Here is a 25,982-nt window from a genome sequence, read left to right on the forward strand (position 1 = left end):
ACTTTTACATGTATTTTATTTTTCATTCTGATTTAAAGATTTGGTGGACTGTTTACATGAGACGCTATCATCTAATCCGATATGGTGTTTAAATGTGCTTGTGATTTCGATTTTGGGACATACTAAGTGGCCTACGATGACATGCGCGAGTATACCCACTTGTTTTGTTGCTTCGCAAAGTCTGTAATTTACTATCATGAATCGTTCCCTTTAATGGTTCACCATACAGTTGTGAAACTAGTGATTCTTTGATGTAATTGGTGCATTATCAGTTCTGTCATTTGACATTTCCCCGCCCATCATCTACTGAGTGCGCGTGTCCGCTGCAGCGAGAGAATTCCGCTCTAATGCCATCGGGAGCACCGGGACATTTTTAGACCGGTTGAGTGAGAGCTGATCGCCGAAGCAGGGGAAACCTCCCTCACATTAGGCACTGTTTCTAAATTACACAAAACTGCAAAAAAAAGTGTGACGCGGCGCTACGAACTGCATCCGCCAGCTGCACGCAAGAGCAGAGTCTCCCGCACAGCGCTGCGTTTGCGCAACAACAGTGTACAGTGATAAACCGCTTCATCCATTCAGATGTGATACAGCATTATTGATACTGTCGTGTGACACATGAGAACGTTAAAGGTTCTGTAGTGATGCTGGCTGAAAACATGCCCAAATAATGTTAACTGAAGAGTAAACTGGAAAACATGTCAATTCAGCCTAAGACCTTCTGTAATGCAGCTCTAAAATTTATTCTGATATAAAAAAAAAATCTAAAGTATTAAAATAATCATCATTCTGTACTTAAATGGAAAAATACACGATTTTTCACCAAGTTTCGTTAAACAATGAATCGTGAGGGGATGGCTTATGAACGCAGATAATGCTTGCAACGAGCTATCGCACAACATTTACAAATGGGTTTATGAATCCGTATAATTCATACAACGACAGGCAAATTTTGGTCAAGTGTTTTCATTGAGCTATTCACGATCATAGTGTTGTTTCTAAGCTGAAAAGCAGTAAATTGTGCTTCACTTATTACATCAGCTTTCTGCTCTGGGGCCTGTACCATGAAGCTGGATTAGGTGGCTAGCCAGCTATGTTTCAGCTTAGTTTCCGCCAACCCTGGGTTTTAGGTACTATGAAAGTAGCTCGGCTTTAATCGGTGTTCGTTGCCATGGTATCTTACACTGCATGGCTAACCTGCTCCGGGGCAGGTTATGTTCTGGGTTAGAGATCTCAAACTGAAGGTGAACCAATCAGATGTGAGAGAAGTGACACATGTCTGACACAAAGTCACTCCAGTTTATCTTGCTCCAAATTAAAGGTCACTTATGCTTAAAAAAAAAAAAAAAATTATATATATATATATCTGTATAGAAGTCAGGCTTTAATGATAATAACTGAGTCATTTTATGATTTATATAATTATTGTGATTCATATTATTATTTATCTCTTACACACAAGCAATTTTAGTTTAACAGTTATTATAAATTATTTTAAATAAATATTAATGTATACAGATCATGTAATATAAATAAGCTGTAGTATCAAAAGATTGCACTATTTTAAAAATGTCAAATCTAAACTTACATGTTCAAGTCTCTATCACTATATATTTTCAAATGTATAAACTAAGTTAAAAAGTTCCGCTTGTGACTAAACTGATGGAGCAAGATCATTTTATTAGTCCTCCTTCATTTTTCATATGACATTTAAATTGGTCATATTCTTCAATCTCTTAACCTTTAGCAAAACCTTTAACCTTTAGTTTTGAATCTCGCTGGGTCTCTCACGAGAAGTAAATCAAACATGCTTTGTGTTGCAAGGCTCGTGATTGGCTGTTCAACAGTGATGTCACATTCATGTGCACGCGCTCCACAAACTCGGGATCAAAGCCTGAATTGACAAAGAAAGTTGATGAACAGCATCATGGTACCAACAAAGCCGGATTGGAGAGGTTTGGTTTTGTCAACTCAAAACTAATCCTGTAACTCTGAATTTGTTCAGCTACCATCATGGTACAGCCCCCCGGTCATGAGATTCCAGATTCCATTCTAATGTGTGTTATTGTTTAATTGGAATTTTATCTTTTTCGTCCACTATTTCCCAGTCTCTAATGTAATGTCAGTGTCTACGAATCACTGAATGCACAGCGTTGCCGACGTCATGTTCACATTCTGATGACTACGACTATTGATGTGGTTACATAGATACAAGTAATCGGTTTAATACGTTAACATGGCACAATTTTAATTTAGTTCGGTTATAGAAGGTTATCCGACCCCTTTCAACAGATTACCATTTCGGCAATTTTATTCAGACTGAGGTATTTATATGGAGCATTTTCATTCAGACTGGACGTCATCCTAAGTTTCCGAAGGGTGTATGCTTCCCCTGCTGGACTACCCTACATTATGCAACTTACAGCTTTAATGCACATTACATGCTCCTCGTGCTGCAGAAAGGGGTCGTATGTATCACACATTTGCTTAAAGGGGGGCTACAATGGTGTTTCATAGATTCAGAGTTGTTCAATGTTAAAGATGGATTTTCATGCTAAACATGGCCAATTTGGATGAAAGGAGTTTTCTATGCTAAAAATCTTACTTCTGGGTGGTACGAGTTTTGGTAGTTTTTTTTTTTTTTTTTTTTTTTTGATCATGGATCTCATTATGCCCCTTCCCTCAATGTGATTATTTTATTTATTTATTTATTTCAGCATGTTAGACACTTAAAATTGTTTAATATACAAACTGCCGTCGTATTATGTGCTGCTGCTAGGGGTGTATGCTTCCCCCATACATTCAAATATTTGCATAAGCAGCTAAAGCAACATGCTTGTTGTATGCTTCCCCAAACTTGTCCATCAATCAATCAATCACCTTTATTCATATAGTGCTTTAAACAAAATTCATTGCGTCAAAGCACTGAACAACATTAATTTGGAAAACAGTGTGTCAATAATGCAAAGTGATAGTTAAAGGCAGTTCATCATTGAATTCAGTGATGTCATCTCTGTTCAGTTTAAATAGTGTCTGTGCATTTATTTGCAATAAAGTCAATGATATCACTGTAGATGAAGTGACCCCAACTAAGCAAGCCAGAGGCGACAGCGGCAAGGAACCGAAACTCCATCGGTGACAGAATGGAGAAAAAAACCTTGGGAGAAACCAGGCTCAGTTGGGGTCAGTTCTCCTCTGACCAGACGAAAACCAGTAGTTCAATTCCAGACTGCAGCAAAGTCAGATTGTGCATGTCCATGACATGCAGAGTCCCACAAGGCTCCATTCTAGCACCGCTCTTGTTTAGCCTGTAAATGCTTCCACTAAGTCAAATCATGAGAGGGAACCAAATTGCCTATCACAGCTATGCTGATGATACCCAGTTTTACCTAGCCTTTTCTCCAAATGACTACAGCCCCATTGACTCCCTCTGCCAATGCACTGATGAAATTAATAGTTGGATGTGCCAGAACTTTCTTCAGTTAAATAAGGAAAAAATGGAAGTTATTGCATTTGGAAACAAAGATGAAGTTTTCAAGGTGTATGCATACCTTGACTCTAGGGGTCAAACAACTAAAAACAAGTCGGGAATCTTGGTGTGATTCTGGAGACAGACCTTAGTTTCAGTAGTCATGTCAAAGCAGTAACTAAATCGGCATACTATCATTAAAAAAATGCCTTTATCACCAGCAGGGTGGACTATTGTAATGGGCTCCTCACCGGCCTTCCCAAAAAGACCATTAGACAGCTGCAGCTCATCCAGAACACTGCTGCCAGGATTCTGACTAGAACCAGAAGATCTGAGCATATCACACCAGTCCTCAGGTCCTTACACTGGCTTCCAGTTACATTTAGGATTGATTTTTAAAGTACTTTTACACGTGTATATAAGTCACTAAATGACCTAGGACCGAAATATATTGCAGATATGTTCACTGAATATAAACCTAACAGAGCACTCAGATCACTAGGATCAAGTCAGTTAGAAATACCAAGGGTTCACACAAAACAAGGGGAGTCCTCCTTTAGTTACTATGCTGCCCGCAGCTGGAATCAGCTTCCAGAAGAGATCAGATGTGCTAAAACACTAGTCACTTTTAATTCTAGACTTAAAACCCTTCTGTTTAGCTGTGCATTTATTGAATGAGCACTGTGCAATGTCCGAAACTGATTGCACTGATTGAGTTTTTTTTTTCATTTTTTTTCATGTAAAATCATTTTCTAACTGTTCTTTAATTAAGTAAATGTTTTAATATTAAAAGTTAAAAAATTGCTCTTATTTTTCTAAATGATTATTTTGCTTACTTTTATCTAAAGCACTTTGAATTACCATTTTGTACGAAATGTGCTATATAAATAAACTTGCCTTGCCTTGAAAATGGCAATTGTACAGAGATGGTTTGTGTATAAGGTAGATGTAAATAACATATCAGCAAACAACACAATGGTGTTTAAACTAGACTTAAGTGGAGTCAGTAGTTCGCTTTGAAAAAAAAAAAAAAAAGAATCTATTCCTAAAGTATCTATTTTGTTTTTAATTGTTTTCCGTTGTTGGTGGAGTGTTATTTTGGTGTTCAGTCACTGAGGAGAGGCTACACCAGGTCCTAAAGATGGCGGCCACAACTAAAAAGTCACATTACTGAAATCCATGAATAGTAAAGCGAACTCCTCGTGTCTATCTAGTCATGATGATGTATATACATTTACACTTTTTAGCAGGCAACTATTTTTACAGCTACATTATTGCAAGGCACGATTTATTACAATTACAAATGATTACATATAAATAAGTTTGTTGTTTTACTTGCATGCACACAGACTTAAAAAAAAAAAAAAATTATACAAAAGACATTTTATATAAAATCATTCCTGAGATGTCCAGTCCACTCATTTTATCGCTTTTAACCACAGCCGTCTTTTTTTTTTTTTGTCTGGCAGTGCCAACAGATATGCTATAAAATTTCTAATTTAAGGCTGTATTATGTTGATTCTGGTACCCAAAATCACAACAAGTTGATATTTTAAGCTCCTTATGTTGCTGAATCTGTGCTGGGTTGAGTGGGCTGCCTCCAGCTCAATGTCCTTCAATCCCAAAAGATCTCTGAAACCCATCTGTGCTTTTGCCGGTCCTCCAGCTGGATCTGCGGCTGGTGTTTCTGGAGGCCAGGGACCTGGACACTGTGGGGACTGACCGCAGCCGCTCGCTCGGCCGGGAGTGACCTGGAGACAGAGGTCAGAGCGCTAGGGGCTGACTGCTTGAGTCTGATGCTGCTGTGGTTGTTGCTTGTCTCTTCATCAGTGAAGAACTTTCCAAAGCTCTGGTCGCTCCATCTGAACTGTCCCCTGAAGGTCCAGCGGCACGACTCTTTGGGCCTCCTGCGACTGATGCGGCGTGCTGGCGTGATCCTGTTGGACTTTGTGTTGTGAAAGTAGATGATGGTGGAGATCATAACTGTCACCAAAACCAACATGGTATTGATGCTGACAGCCAGGCCAAGTGCTTTCATGGGATTGTTTCGGCTCTGCATTAGAAAAGTAGCCATGGGCCCTTTGAGCCGATTCTGAAAACACACACAAGTGTAAATAATTAGCACATGATGAACTTTCATTTTCTTCACATAAAGGTTACATACAGCCAAGTATGGTGACCCATACTCAGAATTTGTGATCTGCATTTAACCCATCCAAAGTGCACACATACACACACACCATGAACACACACCCGGAGCAGTGTACACATATATATATATACACACACACACACACACTGTGCACACACACCCGGAGCAGTGGGCAGCCATTTTATTCTGCGGTGTCTGGGGAGCAGTTGGGGGTTCAGTGCCTTGCTCAAGGGCACCTCAGTCGGGGTATTGATGACCCAAGACTCAAAACCAGAACTTTAGAGTTAGGAGTCAAACGCTCTAACCACTAGGCCACAACTTCCAATAAACCACGGTGATCTATTTAATCATTACTACATAGAAGAAAAAGTACTGTGGATGAACTATGAAATAGTATGGTACTTCAATGGTAGTTCCATGTTTTTATACCAAGGAATTCACATCATAATTCAAAGTACTTGTGTTTTTGGACATTTACCATGATAGTAACATGGTATTCTCCTCAAAAAAAAAAAAAAAAGCAGATTAAAAGCTACTTTGATCCAACGGCGCACACAATAATCCTGACGTATTAACGTCTCACCGCTTCCGTGATGTTGATTTTCATGACCGCTGCTGTACTGAAGGATGGAGAGCCTCGATCACGAGCCTGGACAACCACTGACCACCGGCAGTCTTTATTTTTGGTGACGTTCTGCACAATCTCCATAGACTTGATGTACGGTTTTAGATTAATCTCTCCTGTGGACGTGTTAATGTTGAAGATGTTGTCTGGATCGGCTTTCATGATGGAATATTCAATCAGGTTATTGGGTTCCTCTGCATCCTCATCCAAAGCCTGAAAACAAACCAGAATCAGGTTCAAATAAGATCATTATATTCACAATCACACCATCAGTTAAAATATTGTTCAGTTAAACTGCTAACACCGATGCAGAACTTTAAGCTGGTTGAGGGATCATGGGAGTTCATGGCATCAGGCTTGATGCCAGATTTGGCTTTTGAATATTATTCTAATCTACTGGGACCTAAGACAGATGGCGGTCCACAAAATAACAGTTTTGTTGGAGAACACAAACCTCTATTTTCACTGGCGACCCAATGATCACGGTCCTCTCCAGGAAGTTCTGGTTGAACTATTGTGGGTTGTCATTTTGATCCAGCACCGTGATAAAAACCTCCGTGAGGCTGTATTTGCCCTCAGTGTCTTCAGCTTTCACATAGAAATTATATTTTGACTTCACTTTAGCATCTAAAGAAACCCAGGGCTGCGTGTAAATGATCGCGGATGTGGGGAGAATGAGAAACCTGAAACAGCCAACAGTCAAAAAAGATTTAAACAGAACAATGATGTAGTTAACATCACAGATGTTGTTGAACTTGTGCTTCTAGTTTGAGATGTGTCCAAATGTTGAGATTAACAAATCCTGCAGTGGATTTCAGTCCGGTTTCAGGCCCCACCATAGCACCGAAAACTGCACTTGTTAAAATTACAAATGACTTGCTTCTTGCGTCAGATCAAGGCTGCAGCTCATTGCTAGTTTAACTTGATCTTAGTGCAGCATTAGACACCATAGATCAGTGGTTTTCAGCCAGAGACAGAGAGAGGTTGCGTGTATTCACGTCTGTGCGTTTATCTTTTTAGAGTGAGTTTACTTAAAAACATTGATTGTATCCTCTCATCAGTGGAAAATATAATGTAGCGATTCAGTATTTAAACTATTTAATAAAATTCGTGGGACAGCGTTGACCAGTTTATTTTCTCCTGGATGTGTGAGCTGTGCGATAGGGGAAGGGTTAATAGAATTGGGATTGGGCCTTTAGTTTTGGGATTTCCACAACTTCCCTTGATCATCCTCACAATTTATTGCTTGTAGCCATTTTGTCATACCGGTTCTGTATGTTTATTAGGAAGGATGTATAACTTCAATTCATAATTTGTTAGTTTATTGGAGGTACAGAAAACGACACCGCAACTCTTCTGTACGATTGTCCTGTGTATTTCAACTGGCACCAAGGCAATGTTTTCGAGACTTAGGTCTCTGCAGAGCAAAAGTGGGTGTTTATCACCATGTGGGTGTTTTGAAACTGCTGGGTGTTTCTGAATCATGCAATCTAAATGATCCCCCTTACCCAACCCAACCCCACCCCTAAACCTAACATCACTATTACATCAACCAATCAGGTCTCATGGTGTAAAAACACCTTGATCTCGTAACTCTCCTCTCTGGATTATTAATCAGCATCAGAATACAGATGGAGACACAAGGATTATTCAGTAATCTCACTGTCATCTGCCGCTGGTCCGAGCACAAATAAAACATGAATGTCTGCCGATGGCCAGTTACTCTCAAAACAGCAGAAAACCGACTTCAGGGAAAAAATCTAAAGAATCAAAGGCTCTAACATCTGTGTAAAATAATCACACAACACTGAATTAAACTAAACAAAGAAAAAAATGAAATGGCAAGAAAACAGAACACACAAGGAATTTCTGTCTTGAGGATTCAACACCATCTGCTCTAGTTTAGTGTCTTCAGCTTGTACAGTGCCGAATATGTTAAAATTGTGATTGTTCTAAAGCAATAAACGTTAAAGATGTAGACTGAGATAGCACTAAAGTTTATTGAACAATGAACTCTAGATGATCACATTGACAAGTGTTTTCAGTGCAATAAGTCTGTTGTGATCTCTTACCTAAAATAAATATACAAAAATGTTTCTTATAATTACACCAGCTGTGGAAGACGATCTGCTTTAACCCTCATTTGATAGGACACATAAACTATAACAATTACCTTATACTGTTGGACATGTTTAAAATAAAATGAAAGCAATCCAAAGGGGTTTTCTGCTTTTAAACAAATAAATGCAAAATCAATTAGTAAACTTTATTCAGCTAAATCTTTCTCCTCCAGTCAGTGTCATGTCGTCTTGTCTCTTTATGGCTACTTTCTTCTGTTTCCGCCGCCGTTGGCTAGAATCATCACCAAACGCATGAAGATGTTGAGGGTGTCCATGTAAATGCCCATACACCTGGAAGAGCAGCGATGTTAGCAGACGCAGCACATATACTGCGTGTCGTTTAAATGATAGAAAGACTCAATTAAAAGAAACACATATTACAAAAGCACAAGTGACCGTTAGCTTGCCCACAGAGAACACTTACGCATTAATGGGGTCATATTTCTGAACTCCGTAAAGAGGATGTGTCTCGGCACGCTTGATGACTTTCTGTGTGTCATACAGCAGAAACAAGCTGAACAGGACCAGACCTCCATAAACCGCCACAGAGTACAGGCCGGCCCCGAAAGCCGAGGTGGGGGGCAGAAACATGGATCCTTTAGAGCGGAGAGGACAGAACACACTCCTGTAAAGTCTGTGAGATTAAACAGAAACACAATCTGCATCGGACTGTAAATGCTTCTCACCCAGAGACGAGGCGAACACCACGCCGAAGCCCACGGCCAGCGGGCCGCCCATGCTCAGGAACTTCTCACTCGGGGCACACATGGCCACCGTCGACAGACCACCCACAATGCCTGCTGTGTACCAGGCTGCTCGAACCATCAGTGGGCCGCCCAGCAGAGTTAACGGAGCAATGACGGCACCCATCACACCTGCACACAGGGAACACCAGAGCTCTGCTTGTCTGTCCACACAGGACTCATAACTTCATGTGAGAGCTGTATCTGTCTTTGGAAATGTTCTGCAGTGCTCAACCAAAAGAAAACATGCCCAGCAGAACCAGAAACACAGCCTGCAGTGCCCTCTAGAGGTCAGTTAAAGCAGCACTTTACCTGCGTGTAGAGCCCAGGCCAGGTGTTTCGGCATCGGACTGTGTTCATACGAGATCGATCTCACCAGCATCCCGGCGCCGATCATAGCAGCAAAGGTAGCACCGATAGCCTGTGGTTGATTGGGTTATCACAGCATTAAATATCAATGTGAATATTAAACTGTAAGCTCAATCATAACTATAATCGCTATGTAGATGCCTAACAGGATGTTCTACCACTAAGATTTGTTATGAAGAGTGTATTTAAAGGGTGATGAATAAAAAGCTCTATGATCGTGTGTGTACCAGCCAGGATCCCCTCATCATGAGTCCCATGAGCGCCGGTGTCCTGCTGACCGCGACGGCCGAGAGCCCCGTCAGACCCACGCTGCCCGCAAAATACAGGTATGTGGAGTGAATCCTGTCCTTCACATACTGCGGCCAGATCCTGCAAACACACAGCTTCAGTCTGAGGAGCTCGTACAGAATATCTGCAATGTAAGTGTGTATATATGTTGACTATCAGACACATTAAATCCAGCTCAGCTGAGCTGATCGTAACGGATCTCATGAACACTAGCGCCGCTCCCTATACACAGTGTATGCTGTCTACATAGGGCACCAACTCCCGGGGGGGGCACTGTCCCAGTTGCTCAAAAAATATATTAAAGGTCCCGTTCTTCGTGATCTCATGTTTTAAACTATAGTTAGTGTGTAATGTTGTTGTTGTTGTTGTTGTTGTTAGAGTATAAATAATATCTGTAAAATTCTAAAGCTCAAAGCCAAGCGAGATATTTTATTTAACAGAATTCGCCTACATCGAACGACCCGTTTGGACTACACCCCTCTAGTTCCTGCAGGAATGACGTCACTGAAACAGTTTTTTGACTAACCTCCGCCCACATGAATACACAAACAGGGGGCGTGGCCTTGTTGCGCTCCGATGGAGAAGAGGAAGAGCTGCGTTTGTGTTTGTCGTCGAAACGCTGTTATTTTCATCTCTGAGTCAAATGTTCTTTGTTTGGGCTTCCCAGGGACGCTGTACTTGGAGATTAATGGTTACAATTTATGTTTAACTCGGTTCCCGAAAATTGTAAAAGATGAACTTATTACACAAAGGGCAACACTGTTTAGATTTGTTAACTAGATGCTAGGGCTGTGCAAAAAAACGAATGCGCTGTTCATGCGCATCTTGTCAGTAAAAACGCTCCTGTGATTATAAGCACATGCTCCTGCACACTGGCTTCCCAAAACTCTCAAAACACGTTTCCAGGAGGGCAGCGTGCGCTCAGCTGCTGTCGAATCACAGCACAGGAACCGCTGGCCCAATCAGAACTCGTTTCGTATTTCTGAAGGAGGGAATTTATAGAACAAGGAAGTCATCAGCCCGTTTTTATCAGTGAAAACAGCGGTATACAGAGAGGTGAATTGTGTGAAATTTTTTTTTTTTTTTACACGTGAAACATGAACACGTTATATTTCACACTGTGAACACAATCAAAGCTTCAAAAAAAACAAAAACGTGATCTTTAATATTAACATATACATATAATATTAAAATCTAAAAATGTATTTTCTGATGAACGCAGTTTGCAGTAAACACACGTGACGCGTCAATCCCACATCGGCTCTCGCTCTCAACTCCTTTGCGGCTGAATACAATTTATCAACATAATTAATGTATAACTAAGCTATATCTGGGAAAAAACATCAGCTATGTGCGGTGCAGAGAAAAGAAAAATTTTAAAGTCCAAGATGAAGCCTGTGCATCACTTTCAGGTGGCTACGTTCATATTCCCGTGAATATGTTTGGACTGTGTACGTTGGTAACGTGTTTTAATGTCTGTAATAATTTCTCCACTAACAATGCATTTGAATTAATATTCTACTTTTCATGACTTAAAATGTATTATATAAAAACAGTGATGCAATAATGATTGGTTAATTAATAAAATCATATGGTTTTATGGAATAACACTGTTAAAATATAATGTAATACAAAATAAACAATTTTCATTATTACAAATGCTTGCAAAGGGCAACAGTGGCATGTTATTGACTAAACATTTAATTCAAATATCCACTTAATTTTTTCCACCTTTTTTTTAAAGGAATGCTACAGATTCTTTAATGTCTTCAACAAAAACGTGGACATCACAACCCTTACCAAAATTAACCATGGTCTCATTCTATTTAACATTTTATTTTGTGTGACTTCTGAATGCTTGACTATAAAATCAATCAGACAACTGTATTAATAAAATCATAGCCATAGGTAATAGGGCTGGGATAAACTATTATTTTTTAAACTATTAATCTAGCGATAATTTTTTCGATGCATCGATTAATCTAACAATTAACTTTTTAGACCGATTTCGATTATCTCCCCATTAATTGACTACTAACAATTTATACATGTTGATAAAAAACACAAATTCCTTAACATTGCAATATATGTTTCTTGCTCTTAAAATTAGAAAATAAAAGACTGCATTACTTTGCACTTGTATAGAGATAGCATTCAATAAAACCTTGAAGCCTTGAAAACACACAGCTTACTGAAACAAGCTTACTGAACACATAGGGCCTAGCTTACTGAAAAAAAGTTCTTCTTTCAGATGAAAATAACAACAATTTGATGTCTAGCATCAATAAAAAAGGTCACCCAAAATACTTGTTTAGAGCAATTGAAAGAATACAGTAACCAATGTAAGCTTGAGGACTTTACGCTAATACAGAGAGTGCTTTTCCAAAAAAAAAAAAAAAATTAACAGTGGGAGCCAGCAGCCTGTCATGGAGAGAAAAAAAAATCTCTGAATGCTCCACGTGAAACTTTGGCGTTCCGCCCTTTTTCTAACATGTCTAATGATTTTGGTTAATATGCACGAGAGAGAGAGAGAGAGAGAGAGAGAGAGAGAGAGAGAGAGAGAGGAGAGAGAGAGAGAGAGAGAGAGAGAGAGAGAGAGAGAGAGAGAGAGAGAGGAGAGAGAGAGAGAGAGAGAGAGAGAGAGGAGAGAGAGAGAGAGAGAGAGAGAGAGAGAGAGGAGAGAGAGAGAGAGAGAGAGAGAGAGAGAGAGAGAGGAGAGAGAGAGAGAGAGAGAGAGGGAGAGGAGAGAGAGAGGGAGAGAGAGAGAGAGAGGAGAGAGAGAGAGAGAGAGAGAGAGAGAGAGAGAGAGAGAGAGAGAGAGAGAGAGAGAGAGCGAGAGCTCGTGTGGTTTGAAGACTGTGAGTGCGCGCAGCCGGGGCTTTCTCTCGTACGTGCTCTGTCAGACGCAGCGATCAAATAAGGCTTTGACAGCCGCCAAAAAAAAAAGATCAATGCAGAAAAACCCCATCGCGTATATTCAGCGCACATAAGGTAAACATTTTTTAGAGAAATAAAAAACAGGTCGACGAATCAATGCGCATATTTTGCGTCGACGTATTCTTTGCGTCGACGTCATCGATGACCTCGACGCGTTGTCCCAGCCCTAATAGGTAATTGTACAGAGCTACAATTGTAATCTATAATAATACAATTTAATTTCAATTTATTTATTTACTTTATTAAAATTCTATTTTGAGCACTTATAGTAGGTTTTAGTTTTTTTGTGTTTGATGGAGGAGAATGGAGCACAACAATACTATTCTGCTTAGGACACCCATCTGGCCAGCAATGACATGATTATAAAACTGTTAACATGAGAAGTATCAACTTTCCTCTGCAGAGATCGAACTGAACTGCTTCGTAGTGAATCAGAGACTATAGGATTACACCAGTCATCACCAAGATCAGAGAAGAGCCGCTGGTTCACAGACAGGATCATTTTAATAATCAGGTGAATCTGATGTAGAGTGTTTGAATGTAAAGGTGATTCTTACACTGCTTTCTCGATGGCTCCCATCTCATTGGACATCCCTAAGCCGTAATAACACAGAGCTCCGAGTCCGACGGCTGCGCCTCCAGCGAGGACGATCCGGCCCATGCTGTCGACTGCAGAGAAGACAATCACAAACACAGAGGCGCCCAGGGACAGAAATATAAATATCCTTTACATATTTAGAGTTTGAAACTTTAGAGGTTTAGAGACATCTCAGCTGATCCGATCACAAGCAGCAGATCCAGCTGAGAACAGCGTCTAAAGCATTTAGCACAAGATTACTTTATCTTAGTCCATTGTTAAGACTTAAGCCTGGCTCACACTACAGGATTTTTAGCCCGATTTCATGTTCCCGAGAATCTGAGCAAACATCTTGTTGAGCTCCTCGATCTGTCCCGATGTTCGGCGCAGATGATCTGGTAATGTGAGGCGTTCACCGATCGAATCTTGCACCTCTCGATCTGCTCGCACACAAATCAGGGCAGCCCTGATTAATTTCAAACATGTTTAATATTTAGGAATTAAATCGGGATGGTGATGGATATATGATCACGTCAGTACTTTCACAGCCAATACCCAAAACCACACAACAGCTGATGTGCGGCTCCGTTGGATAGGAGAGACATAGGAAACTGTTTCTGGACATTTTGTAGTAACACTACTGTCTGTATAATGTGTTGAAAAAGCATCACAACCGTAAGGAGAAAGAGAAGTGCTGGAGTGAAATGGCCTGTTTTGAATGCCCCGGGTAAGTGCAGAAAGCTACTAGCATGCTAGCTAACATATGTAAACATTAATATCAGTGACGATCTGCTGTGAGATCACGTGAGGCTCCCTCTGGGAAGATCATCTTAATAATATCTTGTAGTGTGTGCATGTTTAAAGGGGGGGTGAAACACTATTTCATGCATACTGAGTTTTTTACACTGTTAAAGAGTTGGATTCCCATGCTAAACATGGACAAAGTTTCAAAAATTAAGTTGTACGTTTGAAGGAGTATTTCTGTTCCAAAAATACTCCTTCCGGTTTGTCACAAGTTTCTGAAAGTTTTTTTCGAGTATGGGTCTGTGTGACGTTAGATGGAGCGGAATTTCCTTATATGGGTCCTGAGGCACTTCTGCCGGAAGAGAGCGCGCTCCCGTATAGCAGAGCACTGAGAGCACAACAGACTTCACTGATCAGAGCGAGAGCGCCGCCAAATGTCACAAAAGAAGTGTGTTTTTGGTTGCCAGGGCAAGACAACCCTGCACAGATTACCAAAAGAGAAACAGCATTAAGGGAGCAGTGGATGGAGTTTATTTTTACAGAGCATCAACGGAGTTGTGCAAGTGTTTGTGTTTGTTCCCTGCATTTCGAAGATGCTTGTTTTACAAACAAGGCCCAGTTTGACGACGGATTTGCACATCGTTTATTTCTTAAGGATGATGCAATCCCAACGAAAAAGGGTCACGATCGTGTGTTGGAACCGCAGGCGGTGAGTAAAACTGCTTTCCTCACGGTGTCACAGTTTCCTAACGCTCTCAACGCAAAAGCCTACTGGCGCTCGAGATTCTTTAGCTCCGCCCACACGTCATGCCTCCAGCCGGTCGTGTTTTTCCGGGAAAAATCGGTACAGACTATCTTTCTCTTATTAATATAATAAAACTAAAGACTTTTTGGAGTTATGAAGGATGCAGTACTACTCTATAGGTACTCAAGATTAACAGGAGATTGAGTGAAAACGATCATCCCCCCCCCCCCCCCCCTTTAAGGTTTCAGGGAAGGTAATCTGTAAAGATTCTCCTCATGTGTGTGCTGCAACCAGATTTCAAAATCAGTTATGATTTTAAAACTCCTGTAGTGTGAGCACGGCCTAAGAGTTTCCGTCCACAATCTAAAGACACAAAGAACAGGTGCAAGTCTGAACGTGTGTTGAAGCAGAAAAGCTAGTTCATGCATTCATGACCTCTAGACTGGACTATTGTAATGCACTTCTAGGTGGTTGTCCTGCTTCTTCAATAAACAAGCTACAGGTCGTCCAAAATGCAGCAGCTAGAGTCCTTACCAGGTCAAGAAAATATGATCATATTACCCCAATTTTACAGTCTCTGCACTGGCTACCTATTAAGTTCCGTATCAGTTACAAATTATCATTACTTACCTATAAGGCCCTAAATGGTTTAGCTCCTGCGTACCTAACTAGCCTTCTACCACGCTACAACCCATCACACTCCCTAAGGTCACAAAACGCTGGACTTTTGGTCGTTCCTAGGATAGCGAAGTCCTCTAAAGGAGGTAGAGCTTTCTCACATGTGGCTCCCAAACTCTGGAATAGGCTTCCTGATAATGTTCGGGGTTCAGACACACTCTCTCTGTTTAAATCTAGATTAAAAACGCATCTCTTTCACCAAGCATTCGAATAATGTATCTCTTAAATTGTGACTGCAGTTCCGTTGCATCTGATCAACAAAACTAATTAATTTATACTTTGTTAGAACAGCAGCTATGCTAACGATATCTCTATTTGTTTCTATGTTTTGTGTCTGGATCCAGAACACATGGGAAGAGATGATGCTGACCCTGAATCAACAAACAGAACTAACAAATATTCTACAAGTGTGACTGCATCATATAATAATTGCTGTAAATAGGGTTCATCATCTGGTTGATTGTCTTGTATACATTTTTCTGAAAAATCCTGTCATATGCATACAAACAGACAGTCACCACTTATAAGCTACTACTAAATATCATAGAAATGTCATTTTGTGTGTTTGATCGTTCTAATCCAATGAGCATGAGCTGACATGATTTTATTTTGCTGGTAAATGCTGTAGAGTATTTTAGCACAGCATTTCTAACCAGCATGCAGAACCTGTCTATCTCAAACAAGCCTAACAACTCTTGATTAGACACATGGTTTCACCGAGACACACACGAACAGCACTAAAAACGTCATAATTTTACATGCATAAATGTCCAGAAAACTGTCTTTATAAAAGGACATGTTAATAGAATTCACTTTTAATTGCCGTGTCTGTAGTAGGCTGAAACGCTTGATCTTTGACCGTCTTGCTCCGGCGAAATCCCAGTCTTGTCTTGGTGGAATAACCCTGATCAAAAACAACATGAAACACAACACAACACATGATCAGAACACAGCGCTCCAGTGAGGCTCTTATCTGGCTGACAGCAGCACAAGAGAGGTTTGTTACCTGCTGTGGTCTGATCTGAGCTGGACCGGACTTCATCAGGGCTGACCGCAGGCCCAGCACAGGGACTGACCGAAGGCATGACAGGCGTGTGACCAGCATCTCTGACCAGTACTGAGTCCAGGCAGGAGGACATGAAAAACAGACAGAAACTAGAGCTAATTATCATTCCTTAAGAACAGAAAAACAAAGATATTTTCACATTCGCGTGAAGCAGAGTGAATACAGCTGCTAAACAGGACAAGAGGGCGATTTTATGCAACAAACGTAACAAACTCAAGAACGAGCAGAGGATCTTCACTGCTATCAGTGTTTGCCTAAATATGAGTCCAGCGAATAATCATGTAGAATGACATTTACATTTTTCGTTTTGTAAAACATTATATTAAGTAAAACTCACCAGTTGGTTTGTTATCTAATTTCACCTTTCAGATGCGTCTTCACCAATGACGCAACAAACCGTAAACAAGTTCCTGAACGTTCCTGAGCGTGACGTCACAGTCCGGCGACAGCCACGCAATGCACTATGGGTCTTGAAGTTTGGACTTCTTCTGCTTTGACAAACGGTCTACATTTTGTTAATTTTTTTAGAGTTAGCTTTTAAATTAATTTATGTACGTTTGTTTATACTATTTTTTAATTATTAATCACATACTAGAAAAATTATACTTAATAAACAAGTAAACTAATGGTATGATACTGTTAAGACTGAACAATATTAGATTTAAAAATGATGTATGAATACCGAATATTGTTGCAACTTTTTGTTTTTGTTTTGATCGTTCCCAATAAACAAAGAAAAAAGCCATATCATTCCAACATAATATTAATTTTTAAAATGAATATTCCATTAAACTATAATACTGAAACCTTTTCGAGCAAGTAGCCACACTTTCTCCCACAATGTAAATGGTATTCGATTATTCCGATAAATTAATAAACACCCCAAAAAATGATTAAGGGAAGTCTATTATTATTATTATTATTATTTATAGAAAGAAAATGCATATTTTACCGAGCTGTCATACACTTTTGCACTGTGTTGGTGCTCCTGTAGTAAAATATGTTGTTGTTGTTTTTTCTTTTGGTTGTAATATTGAAATATGTAGAATGTTGAACAGGCGCGGGGGCGCGCACGTCGCGGTGACGCAGCGGCGGTGTTTGTGTCTCTCGGAGTCAGACTCGCTCCGCTGATGAGGCGCATCTGTCTCTCAGCGCGTTGCTTTTAAAGAAAACGTATTTCGATCCACAAATACACTACATCAGTGAGTTTATTTTGCATTCCCGATCCATTTTAGATGTTTGTGTAGGTATATGCTTGATGTAATAGTCTTAATTGGTTACAGAGCGGGACGTGAATGATTATTAAATGATGGATTCGATTTTTTTAAATACTGAATTTTGCACACCGTGATCTGCATTTTAGTGGGGTTTTTTTTTCCATCAAGTGAACGAGGAAACTAATGAACGCGGAAATATAATGGTACAGTATCATTGTGCTTTATTTTATTCCGTTGTCATATCAGAATGATTATGAATGACTTTCGATGTGTTTCTTGTTGGCTGATATAATAGTTGAATGACGTCATTCAAGTAAGTGATGTATGTAATGTTTCGTAAGTGAGTCAATGTATCGCGTGTCGGTGATTGCGACTGATGCTGTAACACATTTGTAGATTTATTACTGCATCACTATCAATCCACTGTATGAATATAATCATAGCGCTGTGTGATTTGTCGAGGGCTCCTTTCTGCTGAAATGCTGTGCGTGTTTCTCGCAGGTCTTTAGTTGATTCTGATCAGATGAAGTGCTGTTAACTGAAGGGTTCGCTGTGTCAGTCTCTCTAGTATGTGTGTGAGGAATGTGTCACGAGTGTGAGATGAAGAACAGCTTTCAGGTCTTTTACATGATGATAATCTATGATCATTTACTTTTGACCAGCAATCTAAATATGACTGTGAATAATGCAGGAACATGGTGAAGATCTCCTGTTTTGTTAAGGTTTGTATTCTGGTTATTACATGCACGTAGATGATTACTGCCAATAAACAAGAATAGAAACACAGAAGCATTTTAGGTGATTTTTTGGTGCTGTTTCCAGTTAGTTCAGGGTTTGTTTAGAAGACTGGAGATGAAAGAGTCACAGAGACAGCGTGGGAAAATGAGTGTTCACTCGCATAAATACATGAAATGATTTGATCAGAGTTTTGGTGGTGATGTAAAGGTTTTTTGAGTCTAATTTGTGGCTCAGGTTAACAGTGCAAGACAGAACTTGCCTCCTAACCACCGTCTGCTGGCCGGACAGCTTCTCTCTCTGCCTCGTTCAGTACTGTGTAATTATCCCACACACGGTCACAAACATCCCTGCTGTAGAGGAATGGTTATAGTGTCCTGAAGGTGAGAGTCTTTGAATGTTTGCACATCTATACCCCGGCTCATAAATCCCAATGACATACTAATTATACATCATTTAAATACTACTTTACTCATACTGTTGACACATACTACTGTACTGTATGTGATGCTGTACTTTCATGTTGTTCCAATGTCAGTTTTTTGTTTTGTTTTTTCCACAAAGACTTTAAACTGCTTCTTCATTAGAGCAATTGACTATCTGGGACACTGAATTCAGCGGGTTTGATCTCTGCTCAGAGCTCTTGAAACTGGAATCTTACTGAAACACATTTATTTCTTTAAATAACAGACTACAGAGGATTTACTCCGTCTGAACCTATAAGTGTTGAGTCAATGTGTCTGGGATGATGCTGTAATATCTGCTGCCAAACATGTTTTTATCACCAGTATAATAGCAAATTTATGCCATCTATGCACAGACACATAAAATGTAAAGATTTGTTAGACAATCTAGACAATTCATACCTCAACTGTGTGCATAAAAGAAAAAGATAAAACTGTAGAGGTGTAATCAGTCGATTTCACATTTAGCTGTACTGTGGCTTTAAGGCAATATCTCCGTCACAGTTGCTGTTTAGTGTATGAATGGTTTTTTGTTGTTGTTCTGTGTCTGTTTGCAGTTTCAGAAATTTCTTTGAAAAATCACAGCAAATGTTGCTTATCAAAGTTTTTTTTTTTTTTACTGTAAAGGTATTTTTCAAATCATGATGAGGTGGAATCAGTTTAAACACCTCAACCATTTCTGAAAACCATTCAGATTTCTGTAAGTCTGACTTACTGAAGGTACGATAAAGTCTCATTTGTTAACATTAACATGAACTAACTGTGAGCATTATCATTTTTACTGGAATTATTAACCTTAGTTAATGTTAGTTAAACAAATACTTCATCCCAAAATGAAAATGTTGTCATTAATCACTTACCCCCATGTCGTTCCAAACCCATAAAAGCTTTGTTCAACAATCTAAGATATTTTGCAACCCTCTACATTGCGAGTAAATCACTCGTATATGTGAATAAATTTTACTCTGGTGACTAAATGATGTCTATTGTTAGCCATTGGCTAATAAATTCTTACATTTTACTCGCCAGTGTGTGTATGTTTAAGGCTATTATAAGATTAGCACATTATCACTCACTGAACGTAGAGCGATCTGTACTAATGGATGCACAGTGCACCTGTAATTGACGCTCCGTAAACTCTGTGTGAAGGACGCTCTGAAGCCGTCGCTTTGCTGATAGTGCTGTTTCTCACACATGCAGAGAGAGAGAGCGAGGGTCTTACCACACTAAATCGATGCACTAAATGCAAGCTATATTCTCTATTGGATTTTCCCAACAAAATAATGGAGCAGAAGATATGCTGGTTACTCCTGTAGTGGGCGGAGCTAATGCGAGAATGACAATTTCATTGGCTGGCGCTCATCTATTACCATCCCTGTTTTGATTTCAGCAAATCAATTTAACCGAGCGCAGACAACGTGATTAAAATTCATGAACCCAGCAGGTCATCAATCCATAGTGCATTGTATATTGTTAGTATGGTAGTAGAATTAGTAGTAGTATTATCTTTAATAATAATTAATATGATCTATTACTTTTTTTTTTTTACAGAAACCCTTAATGACAAACAATATCTTAAGCATCACCACCAGTCTTAAGTTTAGTTAAAATGACAAATATGCATTCATACTTGTACATGGTTACCAAGTTTTAGTTCTAATCACTAAAGTTATATCATTAAATAGCACTTAATACCATAATATAATGCTTGGCTGACTGATTAAGAAGCTAAGATTTAAGAAGCTGTGCCATTTTACAAAGATAAGCTGATTGGAATCATATATGTAAGGAATAATTGACGACGGGCTGTTGAATTATTAGAAAAATAATGCACCCCGAGGTGGTGATGCGGTCACGAAGCGAATTTGACTATTTCTTTCGCATCTCATCCAATGCCTTTTTCGCTACTACCAAAACGTTGTTAACCTGGCAATGGAGGCTTGAGCCATTGATAGCATTCTAACGCAGTTGTTAATGAAGTTATTAGAGAGTGAGAGCGACAGACACACACACACAGAGAGAGAGAGAGAGCTTATGTGAATTAGTCTAACGTACCTCTGTGCGTCTCTAAACACTCTTCTGCTGCAGCGACTGTAAACGTCGCTGTTATTACACCGCTAGTGAGAAACGTCATCTGTAGTCTTTAAGTTGCTACACTATATACAGTGGATATGGAAAGTATTCAGACCATCTTACATTTTTCACTCTTTGTTATGTTGCAGCCATTTGCTAAAACTATTTGAGTTCATTTCTTTCCTCAGTAACGTACACACAGCATCCCATATTGACAGAAAAACACAGAATTGTTTTAATGTTTCTGATTGGACTTGATTAGGAAAGCCACACACCTGTCTATATATGAGCTTACAGCTCACAGTGCATGTCAGAGCAAATGAGAATCATGAGATCAAAGGAACTGTCTGAAGATCTCAGAGACAGTATTGTGGCAAGGGCACAGTGTCCTCCATGATCCTTAGATGGAAGACGTTTGGGAAGACCAGAACCCTTCCTAGAGCTGGCCGTCCAGCCAAACTGAGCTATCAGGGGATAAGTATGTGTGGAGAACACCAGGCGCTGCTCATTACCAGTCCAATACAGTCCCAACAGTGAAGCGTGGTGGTGGCAGCGTCATACTGTGGGGGGGTTTTCAGCTGCAGGGTCAGGACGTCTGGTTGCAATCGAGGGAAAGATGAATGCGGCCAAGTGCAGGGATATCCTGGACGAAAACCTTCTCCAGAGTGCTCAGGACCTCAGACTGGGGCGAAGGTTCACCTTCCAACAAGACAATGACCCTAAGCACACAGCTAAAATAACGTGGCTTCACAACAACTCCGTGACTGTTCTTGAATGGCCCAGCCAGAGCCATGACTTAAACCCTATCGAGCATCTCTGGAGAGACCTGAAAATGGCTGTCCACCTACGTTTACCATCTAACCTGACAGAACTGGAGAGGATCTGCAAGGAGGAATGGCAGAGGATCCCCAAATCCATGTGTGAAAAACTTGTTGCACCTTTCCCAAAAAGACTCATGGCTGTATTAGATCAAAAGGGTGCTTCTGCTAAATACTGAGCAAAGGGTCTGAATACTTAGGACCATGTGATATTTCAGTTTTTCTTTTTTAATAAACGTGTAAAAATGTTGTGTTTTCTGTCAATATGGGGTGCTCTGTGTACATTAATTACAAACAAAAATTAACTGAAATAATTTTAGCAAATTGCTGCAATATAACAAAGTGAAAAATTTTAGGGGGTCTGATTCAACTGTAACATTATGAAGCGACCAATTTGGAGAATATCTACTGAACGCAAACTGTGTACACTTTTCTGTGTCAGCCGTGACACAAGAATATGCTGTTTTCGCTCAGATCAAAGTGTAAATGCATACAGAAAACTTATCCTTGTATGAGGCTTTTGAACTGAGCGCTCTCCAAAACACACACACACACACACATTATCAAAATAAGCAATAATTGTTCTTCTTTTATATACGGAGGTACAACCATGTGCATACTAAAAAAGTGACACAGTCGAGCACAAACACAATCAAACAGGTTCACCTTGTTGTAAAGTGTTACCCAGATTTCTGTTGTTTGTATTATTATTATTATTATTATTATATATTATTATTTATATTATTGAGTGTCTTTATATTTTAGTGTTTATAGCTATTAATATATAGCTTTTAATTTAGACCCCACTCAGCATCCTCTACTGTGACGTCAGTATTGCATGATTCACAGTGTGTGATAATTAGTTGTGTTTACTCACTATTATTATTACTATTTCTTTGTCTTCTGCTTCCAGAGCAAAGTTCAGTAAGTCTTTATCCAGTATGTTGTGTTGTGAATATTTATTAAACTATGCAGAGTTCATAACTGTATAAAAACAGTGTAGAAACAGCATAGAAATGCAGCTGAATTGACTCCATATGAACGGCCTGCACATCGCTCATAAAACTACACTTACAAACACATCCAAGTCCACTTTTCTTTCATGTGATTTGTCTTTTTCTACCTCATCAAGAGACTTATTCTGATTATTTATGAAAGCCAAACCTGCTGTTATATGTCAGACTGTAAAGCATAACTCATATATAACATTTGACAATGCTATTAATAATATAAAACACATTTAAACAAATGCTACAAACTATGCTCCTGTATATTCTTGCAATCATACGAGACCTAAGAATAATTATCTACAGTAACTACTGACAGACTATCCGTGACTGCAATGAGACTGATTGAATTAATGATTACACACATGCTATAAAAAGGAAATACTTTTAAATCATATTTATTTGTGGGTATGAAGTGGAGAATAAATCTAGATTAGTGTGGTTTTACAGGGTTTGTCATGACTCATGTGTCGTGTGTGTGTTTTATTTCAGAGTCCAACCAGAGGAAAAATATGAAGGAATGATCTGAGAGTGAATTACCCACTGAACACAATCACGCACAAGAATGCGCATTAAATATACCATTTCTATCATCTTTATTGTGGCTCTGGTCATCATAGAAAAGGAAAACAACATTATTTCAAAGTAGGTAGTTTTCTTACTCTCCTCGTCTGTTTGTTCCTCTGTATGTGTGACACCTTTGTGTTTGATTTGGTGATGCAGTGGAGGATTACATTTATCTGAATAACAGTCAGAAAACATTGAAATCAAAGCTTGTCAGTTGAGTTATTAATTTTGCTGTGTACACATTTTGTTCTTAGAGTAATTGCTTCTTTGAGAAGAGTATAGACATTAAAGGAATAGTTCCATTGAAAATTAAATCATTATTTATTCTTCTTGTACCAAACTCTTATAACTTTTTTGGAAAGAACACAATTTTGGAGACAATCTGACTCATTGAATGGACAAAAAATGGTTAGTGTGTTTTGCAGATGAAAGGAAGTCATACACATTTGGAAGGACATGAGGGAGAATAAAGAATGACAGAATGATAATTTTGGGGTGAAATGTCCCTTTAGCACTAAAAGCTTTATCCACTTTCTTTTTCCTTTTTAGGGTGTCTGATAAACTGAGCCCCAGACTGACCCCGCTGCTGATGCTCAGTGCTTCTCTCCTGTCTGCTGCACAGCACAATGTCTCGACGGACAGCTCGGCCCATCAACACCTGAGTAGTCTGCAGAACTCGACTCAGAGCATCCAGCTGAGCGCGGCGTCCGCAGCCGGAGGACGTAAACACATCCTTCTGCTGGCCACGACCCGCACCGGCTCCTCGTTCGTGGGAGAGTTTTTTAACCAGCAGGGCTCCAGCATGTTTTACCTGTTCGAGCCGCTGTGGCACGTGGAGCGCATGCTGACGGTCGAAAGCGGTGGCACCAACGCCTCGGTCGCGGGGCCGGCGTATCGAGACGTGCTGCGACAGCTGCTCCTGTGTGACTTCTCACTGCTGGAGAGCTTCATCGAGCCACCACCGCAGGATCATGTTACCCCTGCGCTCTTCCGGCGCGAGTCCAGCCGCTCACTGTGCGAGGATCCTGTCTGCACGCCACTGGTCAGGAAGGTGTTTGAGCGATACCACTGCCGTGAGCGCCGCTGTGGGCCGCTCAACCTGACGCTGGCCGCTCAGTCCTGTGCACACAAGCAGCATCGTGCCATCAAGTCCGTCCGTGTGCGGCAGCTGGAGACACTCCGGCCACTGGCAGAGGACCCCAGGCTCGACATGACCTTCATTCAGCTGGTCAGAGACCCTCGCGCCGTCCTTGCCTCACGCATGGTGGCCTTCTCCAGCAAGTATGACGTTTGGAAGCGTTGGGCCATGGATGGAGACCTTCCGGTGGACGAGGATGAAGTAAGGAAGCTCAAAGGAAACTGTGACAACATCCGCATGTCTGCTGAGATCGGACTGAAGCAGCCACCGTGGCTTCGTGGGCGCTACATGCTAGTGCGCTACGAAGACATTGCGCGATTCCCCATGCGCAAAGCTGCAGAGATGTATGACTTCATAGGCATTCCCTTCACTGCAAAGGTGGAGGAGTGGATCCTAAAAAATACCCAAGCATCTAAGGAGGTCAGTGGAGTTTATTCCACCCAAAAGAACTCCTTGGAGCAGGTGGAGAAATGGAGGTTTAGCATTCCCTTCAAACTTGTGCAGCTGGTGCAAAAAGTGTGCGGCCCCACCATGACTCTATTTGGTTACAAGTTTGCAGAGAACATAGACATGCTGACTGATAAATCAGTAAGTTTGATTGAGGAGAGAACATTTTTATGATTCTACACATATATTTCATGAGGAAGAATGATGAGATTCATGAAGTAATATGTGACATGATTTAAACTCCTTGCATCACTTGTAAACCAGTATTGTAAACAAAATATTATTTCCTTATTTGATAAATGGCCAGTGAGCTCATTTGATGAATAGTCCTAGCAGGCATTTGAATTCTTCTCTACTGTATATACTGTACCGTATATATGTTTGTTTGAGGAGAAATGAGCTGCTGCTGTGTGTTCATATATTCTTACTGCAGCCGGATTGCAGAACTCTATGAACCATGTCAATGGAGGACTCATACAGAAAAAAATAATTTTCATAGATTAATATATTGTCTTATTTGACAAGGGCTCTTTGTTATAAACAAAAGTGACAAAGAATAATTTTATAATTATGTTCATATTACTTTAGGTCAGTTTGTTACGAAAAACCCATGGTGTCTTGTAAAACAGGCTTTAAATTTACCCCATAGGTATTAATAAAGTTTTGCTAACCCTTGCCTGAAATTCATTTTGTTTTCTGTGTTCTAAAGATTGAATCAAATAAAGCGGTTCTTTAGTTGAATGATAGCTTACTTTGAGAGATAGCTAAGGTCTAAACATAATAAATACATGTAAGCTGAAGAAGATGTGACTGACGGCCGTTCTGTAGGAGCAGATTTCACATGGGCCTGTGAAAAGAGCATGAAATGAACAAAGAACTCTTTCAGAGCTGTTGCTAAAGAATCCACGAGTCCAAATATGCAGGATGTGTTTTCTGAGTTTTTAAGTCTCATCTAAATCTGCAAGCTCTAATTAGTGTCTACAGTCCAGGAATACACATAGAC

At 40.0% G+C, this 25,982-nt stretch overlaps 3 protein-coding genes across 9 annotated transcripts; 1 reads left to right on the forward strand and 2 right to left on the reverse strand.

The window, feature by feature from the left end:
• Positions 1–4,366: 4,366 nt before the first annotated feature.
• LOC127969090 (cadherin-related family member 1-like) lies at positions 4,367–8,087 on the reverse strand. The gene is made up of 3 exons (XM_052570765.1): positions 6,701–8,087; positions 6,205–6,459; positions 4,367–5,561 (listed from the first exon to the last, which is right to left on the reverse strand). Exons 2-3 carry the CDS (start codon positions 6,406–6,408, stop codon positions 5,085–5,087), a joined length of 681 nt encoding a protein of 226 aa, XP_052426725.1. The 5' UTR covers positions 6,409–6,459; positions 6,701–8,087; the 3' UTR covers positions 4,367–5,084.
• A 135-nt stretch (positions 8,088–8,222) lies between these two features.
• On the reverse strand, positions 8,223–16,994 carry LOC127969084 (growth hormone-inducible transmembrane protein-like). Of its 4 annotated transcripts, none has more exons than XM_052570738.1 (9): positions 16,851–16,994; positions 16,454–16,564; positions 16,261–16,351; positions 13,261–13,372; positions 9,706–9,847; positions 9,422–9,530; positions 9,053–9,241; positions 8,791–8,962; positions 8,223–8,657 (listed from the first exon to the last, which is right to left on the reverse strand). In XM_052570738.1, the coding sequence occupies exons 2-9, from the start codon at positions 16,550–16,552 to the stop codon at positions 8,570–8,572; spliced, it is 1,002 nt and encodes a 333-aa protein (XP_052426698.1). In that variant the 5' UTR covers positions 16,553–16,564; positions 16,851–16,994; the 3' UTR covers positions 8,223–8,569. The 4 variants fall into 4 exon arrangements, with proteins under 4 accessions (XP_052426698.1, XP_052426699.1, XP_052426697.1 ...); XM_052570739.1 differs by having other exon boundaries at positions 16,454–16,557; positions 16,849–16,945; XM_052570737.1 differs by having other exon boundaries at positions 16,454–16,554; positions 16,851–16,944.
• Positions 16,995–17,603: 609 nt separating this feature from the next.
• Positions 17,604–25,640, forward strand: chst3b (carbohydrate (chondroitin 6) sulfotransferase 3b). 4 transcript variants are annotated; one of them, XM_052570732.1, is made up of 4 exons: positions 17,635–17,715; positions 18,703–18,848; positions 23,320–23,472; positions 23,944–25,640. In XM_052570732.1, the coding sequence occupies exons 3-4, from the start codon at positions 23,393–23,395 to the stop codon at positions 25,151–25,153; spliced, it is 1,290 nt and encodes a 429-aa protein (XP_052426692.1). In that variant the 5' UTR covers positions 17,635–17,715; positions 18,703–18,848; positions 23,320–23,392; the 3' UTR covers positions 25,154–25,640. The 4 variants fall into 4 exon arrangements, with proteins under 4 accessions (XP_052426691.1, XP_052426693.1, XP_052426692.1 ...); XM_052570731.1 differs by lacking the exon at positions 18,703–18,848 and having other exon boundaries at positions 17,604–17,933; XM_052570733.1 differs by lacking the exon at positions 18,703–18,848 and having other exon boundaries at positions 17,620–17,715.
• Positions 25,641–25,982: the final 342 nt, after the last annotated feature.

The sequence above is a fragment of the Carassius gibelio genome, chromosome B12, assembly GCF_023724105.1.
Source record: "Carassius gibelio isolate Cgi1373 ecotype wild population from Czech Republic chromosome B12, carGib1.2-hapl.c, whole genome shotgun sequence".
Lineage (NCBI taxonomy): Eukaryota > Metazoa > Chordata > Actinopteri > Cypriniformes > Cyprinidae > Carassius > Carassius gibelio.

Bases quoted from the DNA above. Each gene is read 5' to 3' on its own strand.
- LOC127969090 (XM_052570765.1), bottom strand. From the start codon at position 6,408: ATGAAAGCCGATCCAGACAACATCTTCAACATTAACACGTCCACAGGA. The intron at 5,562-6,204 runs GTGAGACGTTAA...GTGTGTTTTCAG, and splicing joins AAATCAACATCACGGAAGCG to AATCGGCTCAAAGGGCCCAT.
- LOC127969084 (XM_052570738.1), bottom strand. From the start codon at position 16,552: ATGCTGGTCACACGCCTGTCATGCCTTCGGTCAGTCCCTGTGCTGGGC. The intron at 13,373-16,260 runs GTGAATTCTATT...TCTTCTCTGCAG, and splicing joins TACAGACACGGCAATTAAAA to TCGACAGCATGGGCCGGATC. The intron at 9,242-9,421 runs GTAAAGTGCTGC...CCCTGTGTGCAG, and splicing joins GGCCTGGGCTCTACACGCAG to GTGTGATGGGTGCCGTCATT.
- chst3b (XM_052570731.1), top strand. From the start codon at position 23,393: ATGCGCATTAAATATACCATTTCTATCATCTTTATTGTGGCTCTGGTC. The intron at 23,473-23,943 runs GTAGGTAGTTTT...TTTCCTTTTTAG, and splicing joins GAAAACAACATTATTTCAAA to GGTGTCTGATAAACTGAGCC.